Source organism: Rhinoderma darwinii, chromosome 11 (assembly GCF_050947455.1).
Source record: "Rhinoderma darwinii isolate aRhiDar2 chromosome 11, aRhiDar2.hap1, whole genome shotgun sequence".
Classification (NCBI taxonomy): Eukaryota; Metazoa; Chordata; class Amphibia; order Anura; family Rhinodermatidae; genus Rhinoderma; species Rhinoderma darwinii.
In genome coordinates, this window is record NC_134697.1 from 53,977,740 (window position 1) to 53,996,890 (window position 19,151).

General features: G+C 44.3%; 1 protein-coding gene across 2 annotated transcripts; it reads right to left on the reverse strand.

The window, feature by feature from the left end:
- Window positions 1–1,476: 1,476 nt before the first annotated feature.
- LOC142663154 (uncharacterized) lies at window positions 1,477–18,164 on the reverse strand. Of its 2 annotated transcripts, XM_075841522.1 has the most exons (6): window positions 17,925–18,164; window positions 16,468–16,595; window positions 11,094–11,206; window positions 9,955–10,163; window positions 3,620–3,655; window positions 1,477–3,498 (listed from the first exon to the last, which is right to left on the reverse strand). In XM_075841522.1, the coding sequence occupies exons 1-6, from the start codon at window positions 18,047–18,049 to the stop codon at window positions 1,956–1,958; spliced, it is 2,154 nt and encodes a 717-aa protein (XP_075697637.1). In that variant the 5' UTR covers window positions 18,050–18,164; the 3' UTR covers window positions 1,477–1,955. The 2 variants fall into 2 exon arrangements, with proteins under 2 accessions (XP_075697637.1, XP_075697638.1); XM_075841523.1 differs by lacking the exons at window positions 16,468–16,595; window positions 17,925–18,164 and adding an exon at window positions 11,549–11,628.
- Window positions 18,165–19,151: the final 987 nt, after the last annotated feature.

Sequence of the window (19,151 nt, forward strand, 5' to 3'; positions counted from 1 at the left end):
CAGGGCGCACACAAGAAAATGGTGCAGTAAAAAAACAGACACGAAATAAAAAATAAAAAAACTGCCCAAAAAATTTGCAAAAATGCAGATCAGTGATGGCGGTCACTGATCAGCGCTCAGAGGCTGGAAGGCACAGACACGGTGCTGGAAGAAAAAAATTCAAAAACCTGCGTCCAAAAAAAATTACCACAGATGCTGATCAGTGATGTCGGTCACTGATCATCACTCCGTTGGCCCAGGGCGCACACACGGAGATGGTCCAAAACGGTCAAAAAAAATAAAAATAAAAAGTCCTGTGCTGATTGCTGATCAGCGGCCACAGGACGTACACGGAGGAGAATCACTAGTGCCGCTGCTAAAAAAAATAAATCAGCAGCAGCACAGTTGATTATGAAGTCAGTGATCACACAGCAAGATGCAGAAGATGACGATCGCTGCACACAAGGCCACAGCAACGGTAAGTATTCACACACCAGCTCGGTTAACCAATCCAAAATGGGATGAGGTGGGCAGAGCTGGTGCAGGGTGTTCGAAACATGTGCAGACCGACCAATGGTAGCGATGGGGGGGTGTGACATCTTTACTACAGCCTTACAAGTACATGGCAGGGATTGGGGACATCCTAGACAGCACCAGTCCCCACCGTATCACTATGCCCTGCAGAGCAGTGATTGGTTATAGCCGCAAAAAGCCGGTATGAACTGGCCGACCAATCACAGCGATCGGTGATGCGGGGGGGGGGGGGGGGGGCGCGCATGCCACGTGTAAAGATGGCCTGCTGTCAGGGACAGCAGCCATCTTTACTCAGTCACCATGTCTTTAGACACAGAGACCACTTAACCCTTCAACGTACCCGTACATTGGATTGCATTAAGTACCTAACGACAACGACGTACCCATACGTTGGATGTCATTAAGGGGTAATAGCAATATTTAAACTTTTTTCAATAAAAAGTCCATGATTTATGACCGAACATAAGGTTTTCAAGCAAGGTACCCCCCATTAGGAAAGGGTAAAGACCTGATCATTACATTTGAGGTGCAGTAGTTTTTTTTGTTTTGTAGTAAACACTTAGGGAGTACAAACACAAACATTGTTTTTAGTGTGGTGGTCTTATCAACTTTCTATAAGGCCATTTTGACATCAGGGGTCCCTGTTCGGGCTCCTGCTTTACGTCCCATAGAAAAGACCCAGTAAGTAAGAGTGGCCCCCATGTATTACATGGTCAGTCATTTACTAGATTGGCCAGCATGTAATACTACATTTCCCCTGCAGCGGTATAGAGGAAAGGTATGGCTGGGCAAACGTTCCCCTAGGGTTAACAGCAGATTGCCGGCGAATCCGGGAGCCGCACTACGGTGCTAAGCAGATTATTGGGATGGCTGTAATGAGACAACCCCATTAATTTTGGGAAAGACAACAAAAGATTTAAATAGGTATATAGGGTTTTTACTAGTCAATGATGGCACTGGTGCTTTCTGAAGCAAAAATATTCTTTATTCAAACTGAAAAGAAAACCAGGTGGGAATTCACCACTATGAAAAAGAAACCACGAGAAAACATGGAAACAACTATTATTGGCACAAAGAAAAAAAGACAGTTTATATAATAAAAAAAAAATTATTATAAAAGATCAAGTGTAAAGCGACACCACAAGTTTTTAGGTTGTTATTTTCAGAAATGTATAACTTGGTTTCTTGACAATTTACCATTTAACAAGTATCTACCTCATAAAGCATACAAAATATTTCACAAAATAAGATCATGCATTAAATATGCATTTGCTGCAAAATCTTACAGCAACAATTTTGTTCAGAAAATGAAATATTGGGAAGATGCTTACAGACCAGGAGATATATATTAAAAATGTTTTAATTTCCAAAATAAATATAAAACATCAACATAAGGAGCAGAATGCAACTCTGTTTAATAAAGGAAGCCAAACAAATAAATCTCAAGGCTCTGTAGGGGTGGACGGTCTAGACTGTTGTTTTGGAGGAGAGTTGCGAGGAGAGCCAGGAGGAGAGCCGCGGGGAGAGCCAGGGGCAGAGTTGCGGGGAGAGCCAGGGGCAGAGTTGCGGGGAGAGCCAGGGGCAGAGTTGCGGGGAGAGCCAGGGGCAGAGTTGCGGGGAGAGCCAGGGGCAGAGTTGCGGGGAGAGCCAGGGGCAGAGCCGCGGGGAGAGCCAGGGGCAGAGCCGCGGGGAGAGCCAGGGGCAGAGCCGCGGGGAGAGCCAGGGGCAGAGCCGCGGGGAGAGCCAGGGGCAGAGCCGCGGGGAGAGCCAGGGGCAGAGCCGCGGGGAGAGCCAGGGGCAGAGCCGCGGGGAGAGCCAGGGGCAGAGCCGCGGGGAGAGCCAGGGGCAGAGCCGCGGGGAGAGCCAGGGGCAGAGACGCGGGGAGAGCCAGGGGCAGAGCCGCGGGCAGAGCCAGAGCCGCGGGGAGAGCCAGGGGCAGAGCCGCGGGGAGAGCCAGAGCGGCGGGGAGAGCCAGGGGCAGAGCGGCGGGGAGAGCCAGGGGCAGAGTCGCGAGGAGCAGAGTCAGGAGGAGAGTTAACTGATGGAGCTTCTTCTTCTGTCTCCTCTGGGAGAGTAACTTCAACAGGAGGTGGGGAAGGTGGAGCAGGGTTATCAAGGTTACGATCTGCAGCTCCTTCTTCAGTGCAAACAATCTCACCTTCCTCAATTTCCTGATCAGACTCTGTAGTAAATGCTACAGTTTCCTCTATTTTGCTACTGCTGCTCCTTTCCTCACGGCTTCGTTTTGGAGTTTTCTCCCGGCTTGGACTGCGGCTTGTCCTACCATTTCTTCTATTTCTTTCCTTGCTGTGACTCCTGTCTCTGCTGTTTCCCCGTTTTCTTTTTCTATATTCTCTGCTGCGACTTCTGCTTCTCTCTTTGCTTTGACTGTATCTATCATTGTTGCTACGACTTCTGCCTCTGCTATCTTTGCTCCGGCCTTTGTCCTTACTCTTTCTATCCCTGATCCTACCTCTCTCTCTCCTGTCCTTGCTTCGGCTTCTGTTCCTATCCTTTCTTCGATTACTATCCCTCTTTTCCTTGCTGTGGCTTCTCTCTCTATCATTGCTCAGACTTCTTTCCTTTTCACCAAGCTCCTTTACTGGACTTCTTTCTTGACTACCATTCTTTTCCCTCTCCTTACCAGGACTTCTTTCATTACTTCTGCTCTCCCTCACCTTGCTACGGCTCCTGCTTTCTCTCTCCCTGCTGCGACTTGCACTCTTCTTTTGTCCTGTACTAGGGCTCCTGCTATCTCTAATCTTTCGCGATTTGCTAAGACTCCTGCTTCTACCTTTACTGTAGCTACGGCTTCTTCTTCCACTCCTATTCTTGCTTACACTTCTGCTACGACTTTTGCTCCTACTTCTGTCTTTACTGTGACTCCTGCTGTCCCTTCTACCCCTGCTAACGCTTCTACTGTCTCTCCTGTTTCCGCTGCGACTTCTGCTTCTTCGGTCCCGTTGTCTACTTCTGCTACGAGATCTGTATATTTTGAGGGGGGAAAAAAAAAGAAAAAACATGAAAAAGCATAGGGAACATTGTTATATAATATACGTTTATTTATTTTTGATCAACCAATAGTAATTTTAACGCAATCACTCACCTTGATCTAGAGCGGCTGCTCCTCCACGATCGGGACCTGAAGTTTGACATAGGAAACAAAGTTTAAATTTCAAAAGTAAATCCGGTATTCAAAATAACTTTAAAAAAGGGAAACTGTTCTAAACACACCATTTTTATAGCTTCCAAAACATCCAGTGTTAAGTGTAGGTTGATCACGTTTCTACAGTTTATATGTAGAGGTGAACCTATATAGAAAGTCGATTTAATATTTTTTTTGCTGGGTTAAACTCTATAAGTTTCAATCATGCTCCCCTTTCATTGAGGTTTAAAGAGGCTCTGTCACCAGATTTTGCAACCCCTATCTGCTATTGCAGCAGATAGGCGCTGCAATGTAGATTACAGTAACGTTTTTATTTTTAAAAAACGAGCATTTTTGGCCAAGTTATGACCATTTTTGTATTTATGCAAATGAGGCTTGCAAAAGTACAACTGGGCGTGTTTAAAAGTAAAAGTCCAAGTGGGCGTGTATTATGTGCGTACATCGGGGCGTTTTTACTACTTTTACTAGCTGGGCGTTCTGACGAGAAGTATCATCCACTTCTCTTCAGAACGCCCAGCTTCTGGCAGTGCAGACACAGCCGTGTTCTCGAGAGATCACGCTGTGACGTCACTCACTTCCTGCCCCAGGTCCTGCATCGTGTCGGCCACATCGGCACCAGAGGCTACAGTTGATTCTGCAGCAGCATCAGTGTTTGCAGGTAAGTAGTCACATCGACTTACCTGCAAACGCCGATGCTGCTGCAGAATCAACTGTAGCCTCTGGTGCCGATGTGTCCTCGCTCGTCCGACACGATGCAGGACCTGTGAGTGACGTCACAGCGTGATCTCTCGAGAACACGGCTGTGTCTGCACTGCCAGAAGCTGGGCGTTGTGAAGAGAAGTGGATGATACTTCTCGTCAGAACGCCCAGCTAGTAAAAATTCCCCGATGTACGCACATAATACACGCCCACTTGGACTTTTACTTTAAACACGCCCACTTGGACTTTTGCAAGCCTCATTTGCATAAATACAAAAATGGTCATAACTTGGCCAAAAATGCTCGTTTTTTTAAAATAAAAAACGTTACTGTAATCTACATTGCAGCGCCGATCTGCTGCAATAGCAGATAGGGGTTGCAAAATCTGGTGACAGAGCCTCTTTAACATATTACAGAACATCTTTCTCCAGAAAATCCCCTTTTTTTGTAGACCATATATAAGATGCTCTGATAAAGAGAAGACCATGGGTAATAGAAGTGTCTGAACAGTGCCGAGGGGTCATACATGACACCCCCCCCCCCCCCCAACAATCAGGGTACAGACATGCTTGTCTGTGTCCTGATGGTTCCGAAAGCCAAAATTGTCAAAAGCCCGTCACATACTTCTGATCCAGAGAACGGAGTGCCATCATTAGACAGCAGCTCTGTTCTCTCTCCGTGCACTTCTCATAGATATCAGTCCAGCACTTGTTAGATAAATGTGAGCAAACACTAGTATCTTCCACGTCAAAGAGAAAAAGTCATGAGGGGTAGCAGAGAATAAATAAAAAGAAAAAAGACACGGCGCCACCTTGTGCAGATCAATTGGTAAAGGTGAGACAGTACGGCAGGAAATGTGCTCACCTGGAAAAAGAGTTTTTAAAGCATGTAAATAAAAGCCACAGTGCTGCTGCCAGATCCGAGTCGGTAACCAGAAGGGACCGCTTGAGTAGAGACAAATGCAGGAGAAAAATGTGGATCATTCCAGGGGCGCTGCTGTGTGGTGGGAATAATGGGAGCGATATCCAGAGGTATTGGTAGGTTCAGTTTAATTGAACAAGTTGGCTACGCGTTTCAACGACGGACAGTCGTCTTCATCAGGCCATGTGCACAATTACAAACAACATAGTTTATATAGCATCTAAGTTCAATTAGCCATGTGTCAAAAAAACCGCCAAATCTGTAAAAGGTCAAGGTGCGATAATGACGTCACACCCGGTTTTTTTCACATTCAAAGCGCAAAACAACAAATAAATAGATACATCTTAAAATTAGCATACAATCTAAAAGGTTAAATATAAAAGAGCAATTTAAACAGACGAGAGGACAAGAGTGAGAAACAGCGATAATACATACATAAATACATTGTTAGGTAAAATATTCACCATAGTCTCATGTCATTATTATACAAATATAGAAACATACAAAAGTCGGTTAACATGGTGTGGTAAGACCAATGGGATAAGTAAATGAAATAGTAAAAGTTGATTTGACATGGGGCTACGGCAGGAATCAATGTATTGTTGGGTTACAGAGCGAGAAGCCGGGACGCGGTTTCGTTGCCAGGGCAACCAAGCAAAGAGCGAAGCGACGGAACCAATGTAGTGGTCCGTGCTTGCTGCGGGTGAGATCTTGGGGCTTAAAAAGGTTAGAATGTATATTGTGCATAGAAAATGTACTAGTCTTAATCAATCTTATGAAGTAACAGGGATAGATCGAAAAATTACAGCGCTCTTAAAAATGAGAAGTTCAATCTTAGGTAGTTCTATTTTAAGTAGAAATACGGAGTGTATTTTATTTCAGGCTCCAGTATGTAGTTCTATTGAAGGAATATTAGATTTTGAGTATTTTGGATTCTTTTAAAAACAGTTAAAACTCGCAATTATATTTCCAGGTTCTAATGTCGGGCAGCGGGACCAAAGGATCACAAACCGGACGGGAACGGGACGGGCAAAGCAAGCTACAGGTGAGTAGATGATTAGGAAAATTATTATTAATCTTCAAGTTTGGGAAAAATTATTAATCTTCATATTTGGGAAGGTTAATTGAGCATTATTGTATATTTAGTGTTCACAATGAGGGAAGTCACTGTATTAGTGAACTCAAGTGGATAGTGAGGTAATAGAAGGAGAATGTATGGTATATTAATGAATATTTTTATTTAAGATAAGTAAATATTTGTATTGGACTCCAAGTATTAAGTTTCCAAAGTAACGGAAACTAAAGAAGTGGGTTAATCTAATGTAGATTCAGATATATCGTTTAGGCCCCCTGGATGTAATGTCTGTAATTTAAAGATCCAATAGTTTTCCCTCTGGGGTAGCAGGGACAGGTAATTACGAATGGTGCACAGTATGGCTGGCATAATTATTGGGGACACTGTGGGGCTGCATAAATTCTATTTTAAGCTAATTAAAAAGCGAAATCCAGAGACAACTATTGTATAATGTAGAACACAAGATACTGTATCACGTCTGGTGCACTTTGAAGCCGTGTCATGCTCCGCCCCCTAGAGCAAAACTCAGTGCGTCAGTTTTGCCAAGATTGTTTCTTTACAGCGGTATTCCCATATGAGAAATTTATGGTATATCCACACTACATACCATGAATGCCTGACAGATTTGTCAATTCTGAGAGGAGACGACTAGGTGGAGAGTGCGTGTGGCTCACTCTTCATTGTAGTTTATAGGAGTTGTGAAATGCTTGGCTATTTACATTTCCCATACTTGCGTGTGGCCAACATGTCTTCTCTAAAGTGCTGAACAGAGGACCACCATTCTCTCGATATGTGGGAGTCCCAAACGTGGAACCGCGATTTATGGCATGTACTGTTGGTATGCCATAAATGTGACAGATGAGAATACCCTTTTAAGTTCTATAGCAGCCCTTGGGAGTGGTACAACCTGGCAATGGGGCCCTCTGACCAGAACAGGTTGTGCACCCCTGATCTGTAGGATGCCTTTAATGTGTTTAAACTGCGGACGCAGAGCACCACCTTCATTTTCTTTTCAAAAGTTCTACAAGATCGGTAAACAGCAAGACTGAGCTTTGAGCCTAGTGTTTCAACTCCTTATAGGTATCTTACATATTCCTTTAGTTAAAGCGCCATTGCCTCGCAAGTCTTTGTAGAAAGCCAAACACAATTTCTGTTGTCAACTCTAAACCTCCATAATACGGTATGCAAAAGCAGAGTTTATGCAATAGTGTTAAGTGGTATTATGGTTTCGACAAATAAAATATTAGGGTGTATTCACATCAGCGATCCCATAAGGTACCTCGCTCACAGTTGTCATGGGCACATGTAAAGGGTTACATGATGGGGTTAATTTTTATCAATGTGAGGCATACACACATTGGGGTTAATGTGGGTCACATTAACCCCAATGTTGGCTGCAAAATAATAATAGAGCCTTTAAGTTTTTACTCTGCTGGAATACCTCCCTGGGACTGGTCTGTCACTGTACACTGCAGCACGAGCAACACAGGCACGTCGTCAGGAAACCTGTACCGCTCGCAACAGTCCCCTCCCTCCCACGTTTGCAGCTTATCATTGATGGCAGTAGAGAAAGGAAGGAGGGTGCGTTCCTCCATCATAATGTGACGCGGCCGGAACTCGACGAGCGGGGCGGTCGCTGAAGGAAGAGGTCACCGCGGACGCTGTACAGTGCGCAAGTCATGTTCTCTTCATTTTTTTCAATACTAAGCTGTGCGGCCACACAGCTTAGTATTGAAATACATAAATTGACGGTATTGAACCGTTTCAGGGTGCACGGTATGGAAATTTAGATGCATCCCTACTTAGAAAAGCAAGAAAACTGGGATGTGTCTGGGTGAAAAATACTCCATGTATCGAACCATCCCATTTCCTCCAAATAAAGCCCAAAAGAATGACTGACTAGCACTCACATACCGCATCTGGAACCTTATTAAAGTCCCCGATTAAAAAAAAAACGAACTCCAGGTTTATTAACCAGAAAGGGGGCAATCTTATCCAAAACTAAATAAGAAAAAGGTGGAGGGACATCCACAGACTCCCCCCATCTGACCCCCCCAGCTCCACTTAAAAAAAAAACCCATCAAATATACATGCACAACAAATATTGTATACAAAATACATATTCATCATCCTACACCTCTGCCGTGACTAGTACACATTACATAGGAGACTGGGCTACCAAACTTTAAAACATATCAAACTGCAGTATTTTCCCTCAGAAGAGGGGGAAAAAAACCCCCAAAAAACAGGGTCTGGCCCTCATATCACCCGTAGCTTTGCAGATCTACTTTTCTCAGCCGTTTTAGTTTCAACGAATTTGAGCCTATTTTTGGAGGTGGCCGTTGAGTAATAAAGCATTATCTGGGCTCCATTTACCGCCATATTCTCTATTGAGAGCACGTTCCTTAAGTATGTCGACATTATCCTGCCCACCCACCTCCCTCATGCAAACTACGGATGGAAGACGAAGTGTTCTGGAGAAGTAGGGCCACTATGGCCCGTAGGAACTTGACTTTTTCCTCCAAGAGATGGACCCTTGCTGACCTGGTGTTGAAGTTCATTCCCAAAAACTCCATGCTCTGTGTTTGAATTAAGGAGGATTTCTCATCATCGATGATCCACCCGAACCTTTCCAATGTGTCCTGTGTTCAGAGTGATGTGGAGACTTTGAAGATTGTTCTGCCTGGAGGAAGTCTTCACCAAGAGGTCACCCAGGTACGGGATGACAGCAACTCCCCTAAAGTGCCAAGACCATAAAGCGCCAAGGCCTTAGTAAAGAAACTCTCCTTGTTCCATCGATGCGACCACGGACCAAGTGATTCCACGTGTTCAAATCAATGATTGGATGGACCGTTCCATCCTATTTGGGTACTGAGAAGAGATTTGAGTAGATCCCATGAAAACGCTCTGACTGAGGAACTGGTATGGTACTATTCTGTAGGAGAAGGTATCGAACAGCTTGGGGAAAAAGAAGAAGTGCAATTTGATGCGCAAGGCGGTATCAATAGAAAAAAATATTCTTGGGGGAAGGAAGAACTCTATCTTGTAACCTTGTCAGCACAACCTCCCGAACCCAGGCGCCATCTGTATGAGCGAGCCATGTCTCCTAAAAGAAAAGTCGTTCCACAGTTGGACAGTCATGAGTGGGAAGACACATTTAGGCCAGAGGTGCTTTGGCGGAGGAAGAACTCTGGGCCCCCGGGCGCTGTTGCCAAACAGGTCCGGGATTTAAACCTGGAACCACCTGCAGGGCGTTGACTAGGCTGGTTACCAGGATGACAACTCACCTGCAGCTAAAGAGAGAAAATAAAAGTAGCAGCAGACCTGAGAATCAGGTCATGTCTGCCTCCTAAGGACACTAGGCTAGAGCGGATTTAGCCAGTTTGCGGGAGTGGTATGGCCCGCCTGGGCAGAGTCAAGACATTTCCTACCTAGTGTCAGCCTCCTAATGGAAAGGGCCTACATACCCATGGTGCAGTATCCCCCAACAATATTAGCAATAAATCTAGATTAGCCTTAGTAACGTACCAACAGAAAGAAAATGACCAGAATAGTTATAGTACATGTACCAAAATATTTACCTTGAACGGCTGCGAGAAGCGGAGCGTTTAGGAAGGGACCCAGCCCTATCCTCCACAAGACGAATCTTTCGACCGTTCACCTCTTTGCCGTCCAGTTTTTCTAATGCTCTCTTCATGTCAGACTGTGAACGGAATTCTATGACCCCTTCATTAGGCCGTCGGTGATGGGCATCAGCAAAAGTGACTTCGCCTGCCTGCCTCATAAAGTCCTTTAAAAAGAGTAAATGGGGGAATAAAGATACATGAGAGATACATAAATGAACATATTTGCAGAGTTAAAAAAAATTTGGGGGAAATATACTAAGTAAAATGTGCCAGAGAACTTGCGTACATCCAACACAATGTCTTTTAGACACAAAGCTAGAAAAAAAGGGTCTGCTTTAGAAGAGTCCGAAAATGCTCCACATTAATGGTGTGTGGCGCTAGTTTTGCGCAGGACACTGGTGTCACGTATGCCAGCCATGAGGTGGGGTAAGCAATCATGTATCATTTTGATTTATTTAGCGCAGTTTCTAAAAAGCGGATTACAGGGTTTCCCACTGCTAAGGAGCCCCAGTGATAAGCTGTAATCTTCAGAGGCATCGGGCAGCAAGTGTTCAAAATAAAGCATTATACCTTTCCTGTCGTAATCAATGGGCTGTCCCACTGATTATGATTGATGGCGGTTATAAAAAAAAGAGGGTGGGGTGTTTCCTTCCTTATGGGGTATTAGAAAATGTTTTGTTTTTTTAAACCATAAAAATTAAAGGCTTTAGACACCTTTGCATCAAAACGATCAAACGTCAGCTTAAATGAGCATTCAGAAGGGCTGGATACGAGCGGACGGTCAGCTCATCTGACAGATTGGTCTGTGAATGGCATTCAGCAGCTTGCAATGTATTAGAACACTTGTAAGCTGCTGAAGCCAAACTGAGTAAAACGTAAACATTACTGTATTTGGGTTGAATTAACACACAATACATGCAATTCAATAAAAAAAAAAATATATATATATATATATATATATATATATATATATAAAATTTGATTCAAAAGGTGTCCATAGCCTTTAAATAAGATGTAGAGTAGCAACAATCGAAATTTGAAATGGCATGCTCAATGAGGAGTAAGATCTAATATGGTGTCAGAAAGAAGCCTACCTTTAAGTCTTGCCAACTGCACCTCGTAGATAGGTTCTCCACTCTCAGACGATACATTGTGCGAACTGGTGGTCCAAACTTGTCACTGCCACTTTTGCGGTAGCCATAGCCACCTGAGACACAGGGACAGAGAAGAAAGATCAGAGGTAGCAGAAGTGCTGCTATTACCGAATTTAACAGAAGGGCACACACTGGAAAATTATCCTGTCCCATATATACAATAAGACCTTTGTTCCCATGACAACTATCAGATATGTTGATCACAGATAGCTGTCCACGCTAATGTCCAATTCTCTTTATCCAGCCTCTCCATTTTTGATATTTCTCATCCTTTAAGCCAGTATCACCACAGTGCCCTTTCAAATTGCTCGTTTTGCCTACCAACTGCTAACACATGCCACCCTCCCCTTAACAACCTCTTGTCAAAAAGCACATGCACCCCAAAATGCACTTACCTTAAGGTAAAGGGCTCCCCTTTGCTGCCCACGCTCATCAGCCTCGGCCCCCCGCCGACTGGTAAACCCAACGCGCTCACCCACGTACGCGCCCCCCCGCGGCACCTCCTCGGATCTCACGAGAAGAAGAGAGAGGCGGGGGAAGGAAGAGGCTGCATAATCAATATTACTTGGAGACAGACCCAGAGTCAGCCCCATGCTAGCCTCTGCATAATCTCCCAATGGCAGTCTTTTAAAATGGTCACTGAATCACTAAACACAAGGTCGTTCTCCACACATCCGAGACCATTTTAAAATGCATCAGGCAATAGTTTAGAATAGCAAAGATAAAAAGGAAGGTGGGTTTTGAAATATCCAAAATTATAAGAAAAATACAAAAAAGGAACAGGAGTATCTCAAAACCACTCTCCCACGCACAAATTATTTTGGTGAAGCAAAAGTATTATGAAAAAAACCACAAAAAAAAAATTCTGTGTGTTAGTTTTTAAAGGCTAAAAAAAATGCAGAGACTCACCTATTGTCCGTCCTGTAAGCTCCTTAACAAACTTCTGAAGAAATGTGTCAGCAAAAAACAGGCCCATATACCCATCTAAGGCTTCGTTCACATATGCGCCAGGGTCCCGTTCCAACAGAACGGGACCCTGACTGACACAAACCAAAGGTTTTCGTTTGCATAACCATTGATTTCAATAGTGACACATCCGGTCCCAATGGTTTACGTTTGTCTCAGTTGTGCAAGGGTTCCGTAGTTTTGCCGGAATAGCGTAGTAGACTATGCTATTGAACCATTGGGACCGGATCCGCCACCATTGAATTCAATGGTGATTGAAACGGAAACCTTTGGTATCCGTTTGTGTCAGTCGGGGTCCCCTTCCAACGGAAAGCACAGATGGACCGGGACTCTGGAGCATATGTGAACGAAGCCTAAACCCTTTATTTTAGCTAGGGACGGACTGCACGAAAAGGGCAAAACGTGACTGGTATACCATTGCATATAGCAGTGAGAGGAGGTTGCTGCTGTTGCAGGCTTCTTCCTAGCCAGAAAAAAATATCTATAAGTATATGTGTAGACACATCAATATCCAAGAAGAAGTACAAAGTATGTAGGATGCAAAACTCAAATACTTTATTAGAAATATCATAAAATATCTTGTTGTATTTTTAAAGTGTATGGTCATTTTAGGTCTTGAAGGCCAACTTGTTTTTATGATATTTCTAATAAAGTATTTGAATTTTGCATTGTACATATTTTGTATTACTTCTTGGATATTGAGGTGTCTACACATATACTTATAGCTATGTTTTGATATGTGCAGACATTGATTGAGACATTTTCTTTGGTCTGGATCAGTATAGGTATTGATATTTCTTCCTAGCCAGAGAATGATATACTCTGAGGTCAGTACGGAGAAGCAGAATGTTTGCCCATTTTAAGACACAGTAGTCTTTCCCCCCACTTGGATTGTGATATGGGACAGAACAGTAGCAAAGAGGGAGATGTCGGCGCTAGTGCCCCTAGAATGTTGTTGTTGAACAATCCCCACATAAACATGCAAGCTCAGAACAGCCAAGTGTGCACGTTTACTTCCATAAGGAAAGGAGAATTTACCACTGGCGGGCACCACTGATGTCATTTATATCTCAGGTCAAGAAATAATCGGGTATATTAACCCCTTAAGAATGTAGCCGAGGTGGGGTTGTAAAGTGAATCAGTCAGCAACTCTCTGCTGTCCTGTGCTGTTTAACCTCCCAAGTAAAAATCACGACCACGTATTTAAAAAAAATACAAATATACTTTATTAATGTTCAATAACAATACACAAAAACATGAATTAAAATCAAAGCACAAAGATAACTCTTACAAATAAGGAATGGAGTCAGAACACTGAAGCTGTGGATAATTCCAGATGGTAACACAATGTCAGAGTCCCCCAGAAAAAAATGATGCGTAGAATTTAACAGGATGTAGACAATTTGTGTGCACTAACAAGTAGAGAAGGATCATCAGTATAAGCACATAGCAATTATTGTAATATAGCCATAAGACTGCAACAGACTGTATACATATACCTGTATGGAAACAAGGTAGCTGAACGACTAAGACCGGACACACCACAGCTGACCCAACGCGCGTTTCACCGGGGCTTCACCCCTTGACGAAGCCTCAGTGAAACATGCGTCGGATCAGCAGTGGTGTGTCCTCCTGACGAAGCCTCAGCGAAACATGCGTCGGATCAGCAGTGGTGTGTCCTCCTGACGTAGCCTCGGTGAAACGCGCGTCGGGTCAAAAGGTGGTGTGTCCGGTCTTAGTCGTTCAGCTACCTTATTTCCATACAGGTATATGTATACAGTCTGTTGCAGTCTTATGGTTATATTACAATAATTGCTATGTGCTTATACTGATGATCCTTCTCTACTTGTTAGTGCACACAAATTGTCTACATCCTGTTCAATTCTACTCATTTTTTTCTGGGGGACTCTGACTGTTACCATCTGGATTATCCACTGCTTCTGTGTTCAGACTCCATTCCTTATTTGTAAGGGTGATCTTTGTGCTTTGTTTTTTAATTCATGTTTTTGTGTATTTTTATTATCTTTTGTATTTTTTTAATACATGCTCGTGATTCTTTCTTGGTAGGTTAAATATATATTTTCACAAGGACCAAGTTATTATATGGGGCCTTTGCTTGGTTTTGCTCTCTGTGTTGTGTGAGACACGCTGCTTCCAGCGGTCTGTCACAAATGGGTAAAAGTTATGTCCTTTTCCGAACTTGCATTTTGAGTCCGAATTGAGCCAAGAGCTTTCCCCCTATGCATATTACTATGCATAGGGAGAAAGCAGTGAGTCATTGGCAGCTGGGCAGAGGAAGCGGTAGCTCATGGATACGCCGCGCTCCTTACTCACAGCACAATGCGGGAGCGCTGCAACATTAAAAATTTAGGTTCTCCAATATCATGTAACATTCCCACATAAGTGACAGACTTCCAAAAGGAGTGTCCGTCTCTACTTTATACTGCCCTCAGAGAAAGAATAAGAAGTTGCTAACAGGCTCTCTTTAAGGACGCATCGATTTTGTTTCGTCTTTGTCTCTCACATTCCAAAAGCGCAAACTTTTTTTTTAACTTGCCTGAGGACGTAGCCATATAAAGGCTTATTTTTTGCAGTGCGAGTTATTTTAATTTTTTTGCATAATTTTGGGGTACATATGAATTATTGTATAACATTAATTTCCATCTTCCCTAGAAAAAGAAACAGCAATTCCACCTTTATTTCGGTTTTGTTTTTATGGCTTTCACCTTCTGGTATAGTTAATATGATAACTATTTTCTCGAATCACAGGTGTGTTGATGAACTTTCAGAGGGAAACTCTAAAACCCGTTGGGTGTTGCGGTTGCCATCGTCTGCGGCATTTAAGGAGTTAAATTGACGGGATCTGAATGATCCCCGATCCCAGGCTTTTTACAGCGGAGTCAAGGCTGTATAATAAAGCTGGTAACTGCAAGTACCGCACCCCTACGGAAACGTACCATTACGGCAGTTTGCAAATCCGAAGACGGTAGAGGAACATTCAGATGGCCACCATACACGTTACATTGCTGGTAGGCCCAGTGACATTTATCTTCAGCTTTAAGGTTGCAACCCAAGGAAAAGATTTATTTCTGTCAGGCAGTTAAGTTATAACTTTTGAACAATTACTAGAGAAGCCCCCTTTCAGGTTCTGAGGGGTTTCCTCCAGCTAAAGCACCAAGTGGAGTACAGCAGATTGTCATAAAAACATCCAGGGAAAAAGAAAAGAAGAATAGTGCTACAGTAGTGCTAGAAACATTTTAAATTCCCAACTTAAAGGGGTTATCCAAAAACTTTAAAAAACAGCAGAGATGGGGAAGGTATAAAATAATAAACTAGCAGACCCTCATGCCTGAAGCGCGCCCCCCCCCCACTCAAGCTCCATTCTGCGCCGCTAATATCCCAGAGGCTCCTGCAGTGGTCAATGACAACACAGCCAAACGCTGGCACCGCAAATGGCACGCGACCACTGAGGCCACTGTTTGGCTGCAGCGGCACGACTGATGCAGGAGCGTCCAGAGGGGGTCAAAAACAAAGTCTCAGCGCTGGCGAGGGGGGCACTTCAGGGGCAAGTATATGATAGATTATTACTTTATACCATCACCTGCTGACAAATTTTAAAAGTCCTGGATAACCCCTTAAAAGATTTGTCGTGGCACAGGTCCACTTTAAAGAAGCACCCCCCCCCCCCCCGTTTGCAAATGTAATGTAGATGTGTGTATTACCTGGTGCTGGATTTCACAGGCCACCGTGGGGTCATATGCTCTGTACTCTGACAACTCCAATCATACAGCATCTCTTGTAGAATCCAGATGTGAGTCTCTGAATGCAAGTCATTAATCACATCGAGGATCTCATAGACTTGCATTAAGAGCCTGGCTCTATAGGATACAGGGAGTCAGAATGAAAATAATGTGACCCTACACCAGCACGGAATGTAGGTGCCTGAAATACAGCACCAGGTAAGTCACTACACATGCCCACATTACATTTGCAAATGGGGAGGGGGGATAGGCGCAGAGTGCTTCTTTAAACAAGTATAAAGTGCCTATGGGTACTACTGCACACAACGCACAAAAAACGCCCACCCCTCCCCCGTGCAGAGGTGCATGTGTATGTTATTGCTGTGAGGTTGTTAGCATTTTGACTCATTCAAAGAGTGCGGAAAAGCTTACAGCATGATCCCTCTCCGCCAAGAGTGTCGTATACAGGCATGACTATGATTACCCCTGGACCAGCAGTAGCACCGACAGAAACTAATAGAAAACCTGTCCCCCGACCAAGCCTACATAAATATAGATTCATAAAATCTCCCCAAACAAAATGAAGGTGGAGTTATTGGTATACTTACTGCGCACATCTCTCCTTGGTGCACGAGCGTGTTCCACAATGACGCGCTCACCGCATAGGTCTCTCCCGTTCATTTCATACACCGCATCATCCGCATCTCGAAGATCTTCAAATTCCACAAAGCCGTAACTTAAAGAGAAATAAAATTGTACATTTTAAACTGTGTTCTTTTTCCTTGAAGGCGAGAAAACCAAACTATAACATCTAAGGCTGGGTTCACACTAAGTTTTTTGAGGAGTTTGACGTGGAAACCGCGCCGGAAAACTCGTTAAAATCGGCCCAAAAATGCCTCCCATTGATTTCAATGGGAGGCGGAGGCGTTTTTTCCCCGCGAGCGGTAAAAACGTCTCGCGGGAGAAAGAAGGGACATGCCCTATCTTTGGGCGTTTACGCCTTTGTCCTCCCATTGACATCAATGGGAGGCAGAGAAAGCGTATTTTGCGGAGTTTTACGCCCGCGGCGCTCAATGCCTGCGGGTGAAAAACACAGCGAAACTCGGCGTGCAGGGAGAGGAAAATCTGCTTCAAACTTCCAAACTGAATTTTGAGGCAGAATTTCCGCCTGCAAAAAACTCTGTGTGAACCCGGCCTAATACAGGAGCTGAAGTAGAACATTTTAAAGGGGTTTTCCCATAATCATTATGCATGTCCAATATGCCTTATCTTGGTTTACACAGGCCTCACAGCAGATATTTTATTTTTAACTTGCAGCAATTTATCATATGTGGGCAAACACCTGCAGTCGTGTCAGGGGACCGTGGCATCACTGTGGGGGGGGGGGGGGGGGGGGGGAGTTTTGCAATGTATAAAAATGTGCCCACTAGTTAAGACCTTCTCAGGCATCTAAATTAGGAATGGAGCAGTAGTGCACATGCTCGGCCAGAACTCCATTCATTTCTATGGGGCTGCCGATGCAATGCACTAACGCTCCATTACTATAGGGCTCCCAGGAACAGCAAGGAAAGCCCGGTGAACGGTTGGGGTCCCAGCAGTCGAATCTCACAGATTAGATATTGATCACCTATCCTGTGGATAGGTGATAAATAAGAATTAGGGGAAAACCCCTTTAATGCAAACATGGGCAATTTAGATGCCGAAGGCGGGGTTATATAGTGGGCACATTTTTAGCTATACAGGTCAATCTGCCGTATGAGGATCTCAGAGGTCAGCTGGGGTATGTGACCTGGGACCCCCACCAATCAGAACATTTTAGATAGATCTATGCATGGCAACGCAGATCGGTCGTCAGAGTCTGGTATTCTGAAGGAGCATTACGCTTGGCAGATCCGGTCCTCCATATCCATCAGTGGTCACGCAGCCAGGGATGAGAGGTTTCATACAGCCGCCTGCATTGGTCCGTGCACACACGTGCAACCGGCTCAGGGGAGAAATGCACGTTACCGGCTCCTCTGTACCCCAGACTGCATAGTACCGCGAAGACTAAGCGCCAACCACTCACCCATTCTTCAGATCCACCTCCACGATCTTCCCGAAACCCTTGAAGAAGCGCTCCACATCCCTCTCCCGGGCCCGGTGGCTGAGCCGTCCGATATAAATCCTTGGCATCGCCGATGACCGTGACATATGGCCGGTGGCTAGAAATGGGGGGAAATACCAGCGTCGTACCACTCACCAAGTCACAAGCGTAACGGCCAAAGCGCGGGCTGGCGACCGGAAGTGGAAATGAGGGCACACAACACGTTGCGTGGAACGCAGATTCGACGCGATGACGTAGTTCCGGAGGGGGCACGTGTGGGCGGCAGGTGAGGAGTAGACTGCTGCGGTCAGAGAACTACATGTCCCAGCGTGCTTTACGGCAGGGTGTGCTAGAACTTTCCACAGCATTTACTTCTGACTGGCTAGATATGAGTGATATTCTCTATTCTTACCAATGGAAATGTCTTCCACAATACACTGCACTTACCATAACCATGGAACTAAGGCTGCATGACTGAACTTACAGTTATATCTATTTGTAATACATTATTCGTCTCAAGCGTAAAATATTAACCCCTCAAAAGACAGCCAATCATAGAGGGGGGTCCACAAAGAATGTCTCTCACTGCCAGACTCGGCTTGTCCATATATTCATTTTCAGCCATTTATCTAATGTGTCAGCAAGACTGATAGTGGGAGGCACTGGTGACTGCAATGTCCTGTGTCTGCGATATTCTTATCACAAATTATCCAACACTGTTTACGTCCGAAAGTCCCGGCCCAACCGCACAAACTAAGAGCATCGTAGGGAAAGGAGTGTCATGGAAGTCAATGGCTCAAAATATATTAGACTGAAATTTAGACGAGTGTCCCAACAGACACTCACACCAGGAACTTTATCCAGCTCCTAATCAGGAGATTTCATACCGATATATATCGAGAGAGGAGAAATAACACATAGACACTGCTGGTATGCTCAAAATACTCCTCTGGGGGTTTATTGCCAAACTCAATTATAATAATATTCAAATGGGCTGTAGGATTGAGGTTAACCAATTAGAGGCAATGTGACAATTAGGATATGTTCACACGGCCTATTTTTGGACATTTTCCGGGCCATAAACGGCTGAAAAATCGGAAGCAGAACGCCTCCAAACATCTGCGCATTGATTTCAATGGGAAAAACGGTGTTCTGTTCTGATGGGCCGTTTTTTTTACGCGGTTGTTTTGAAAAACGGCCACATAAAAA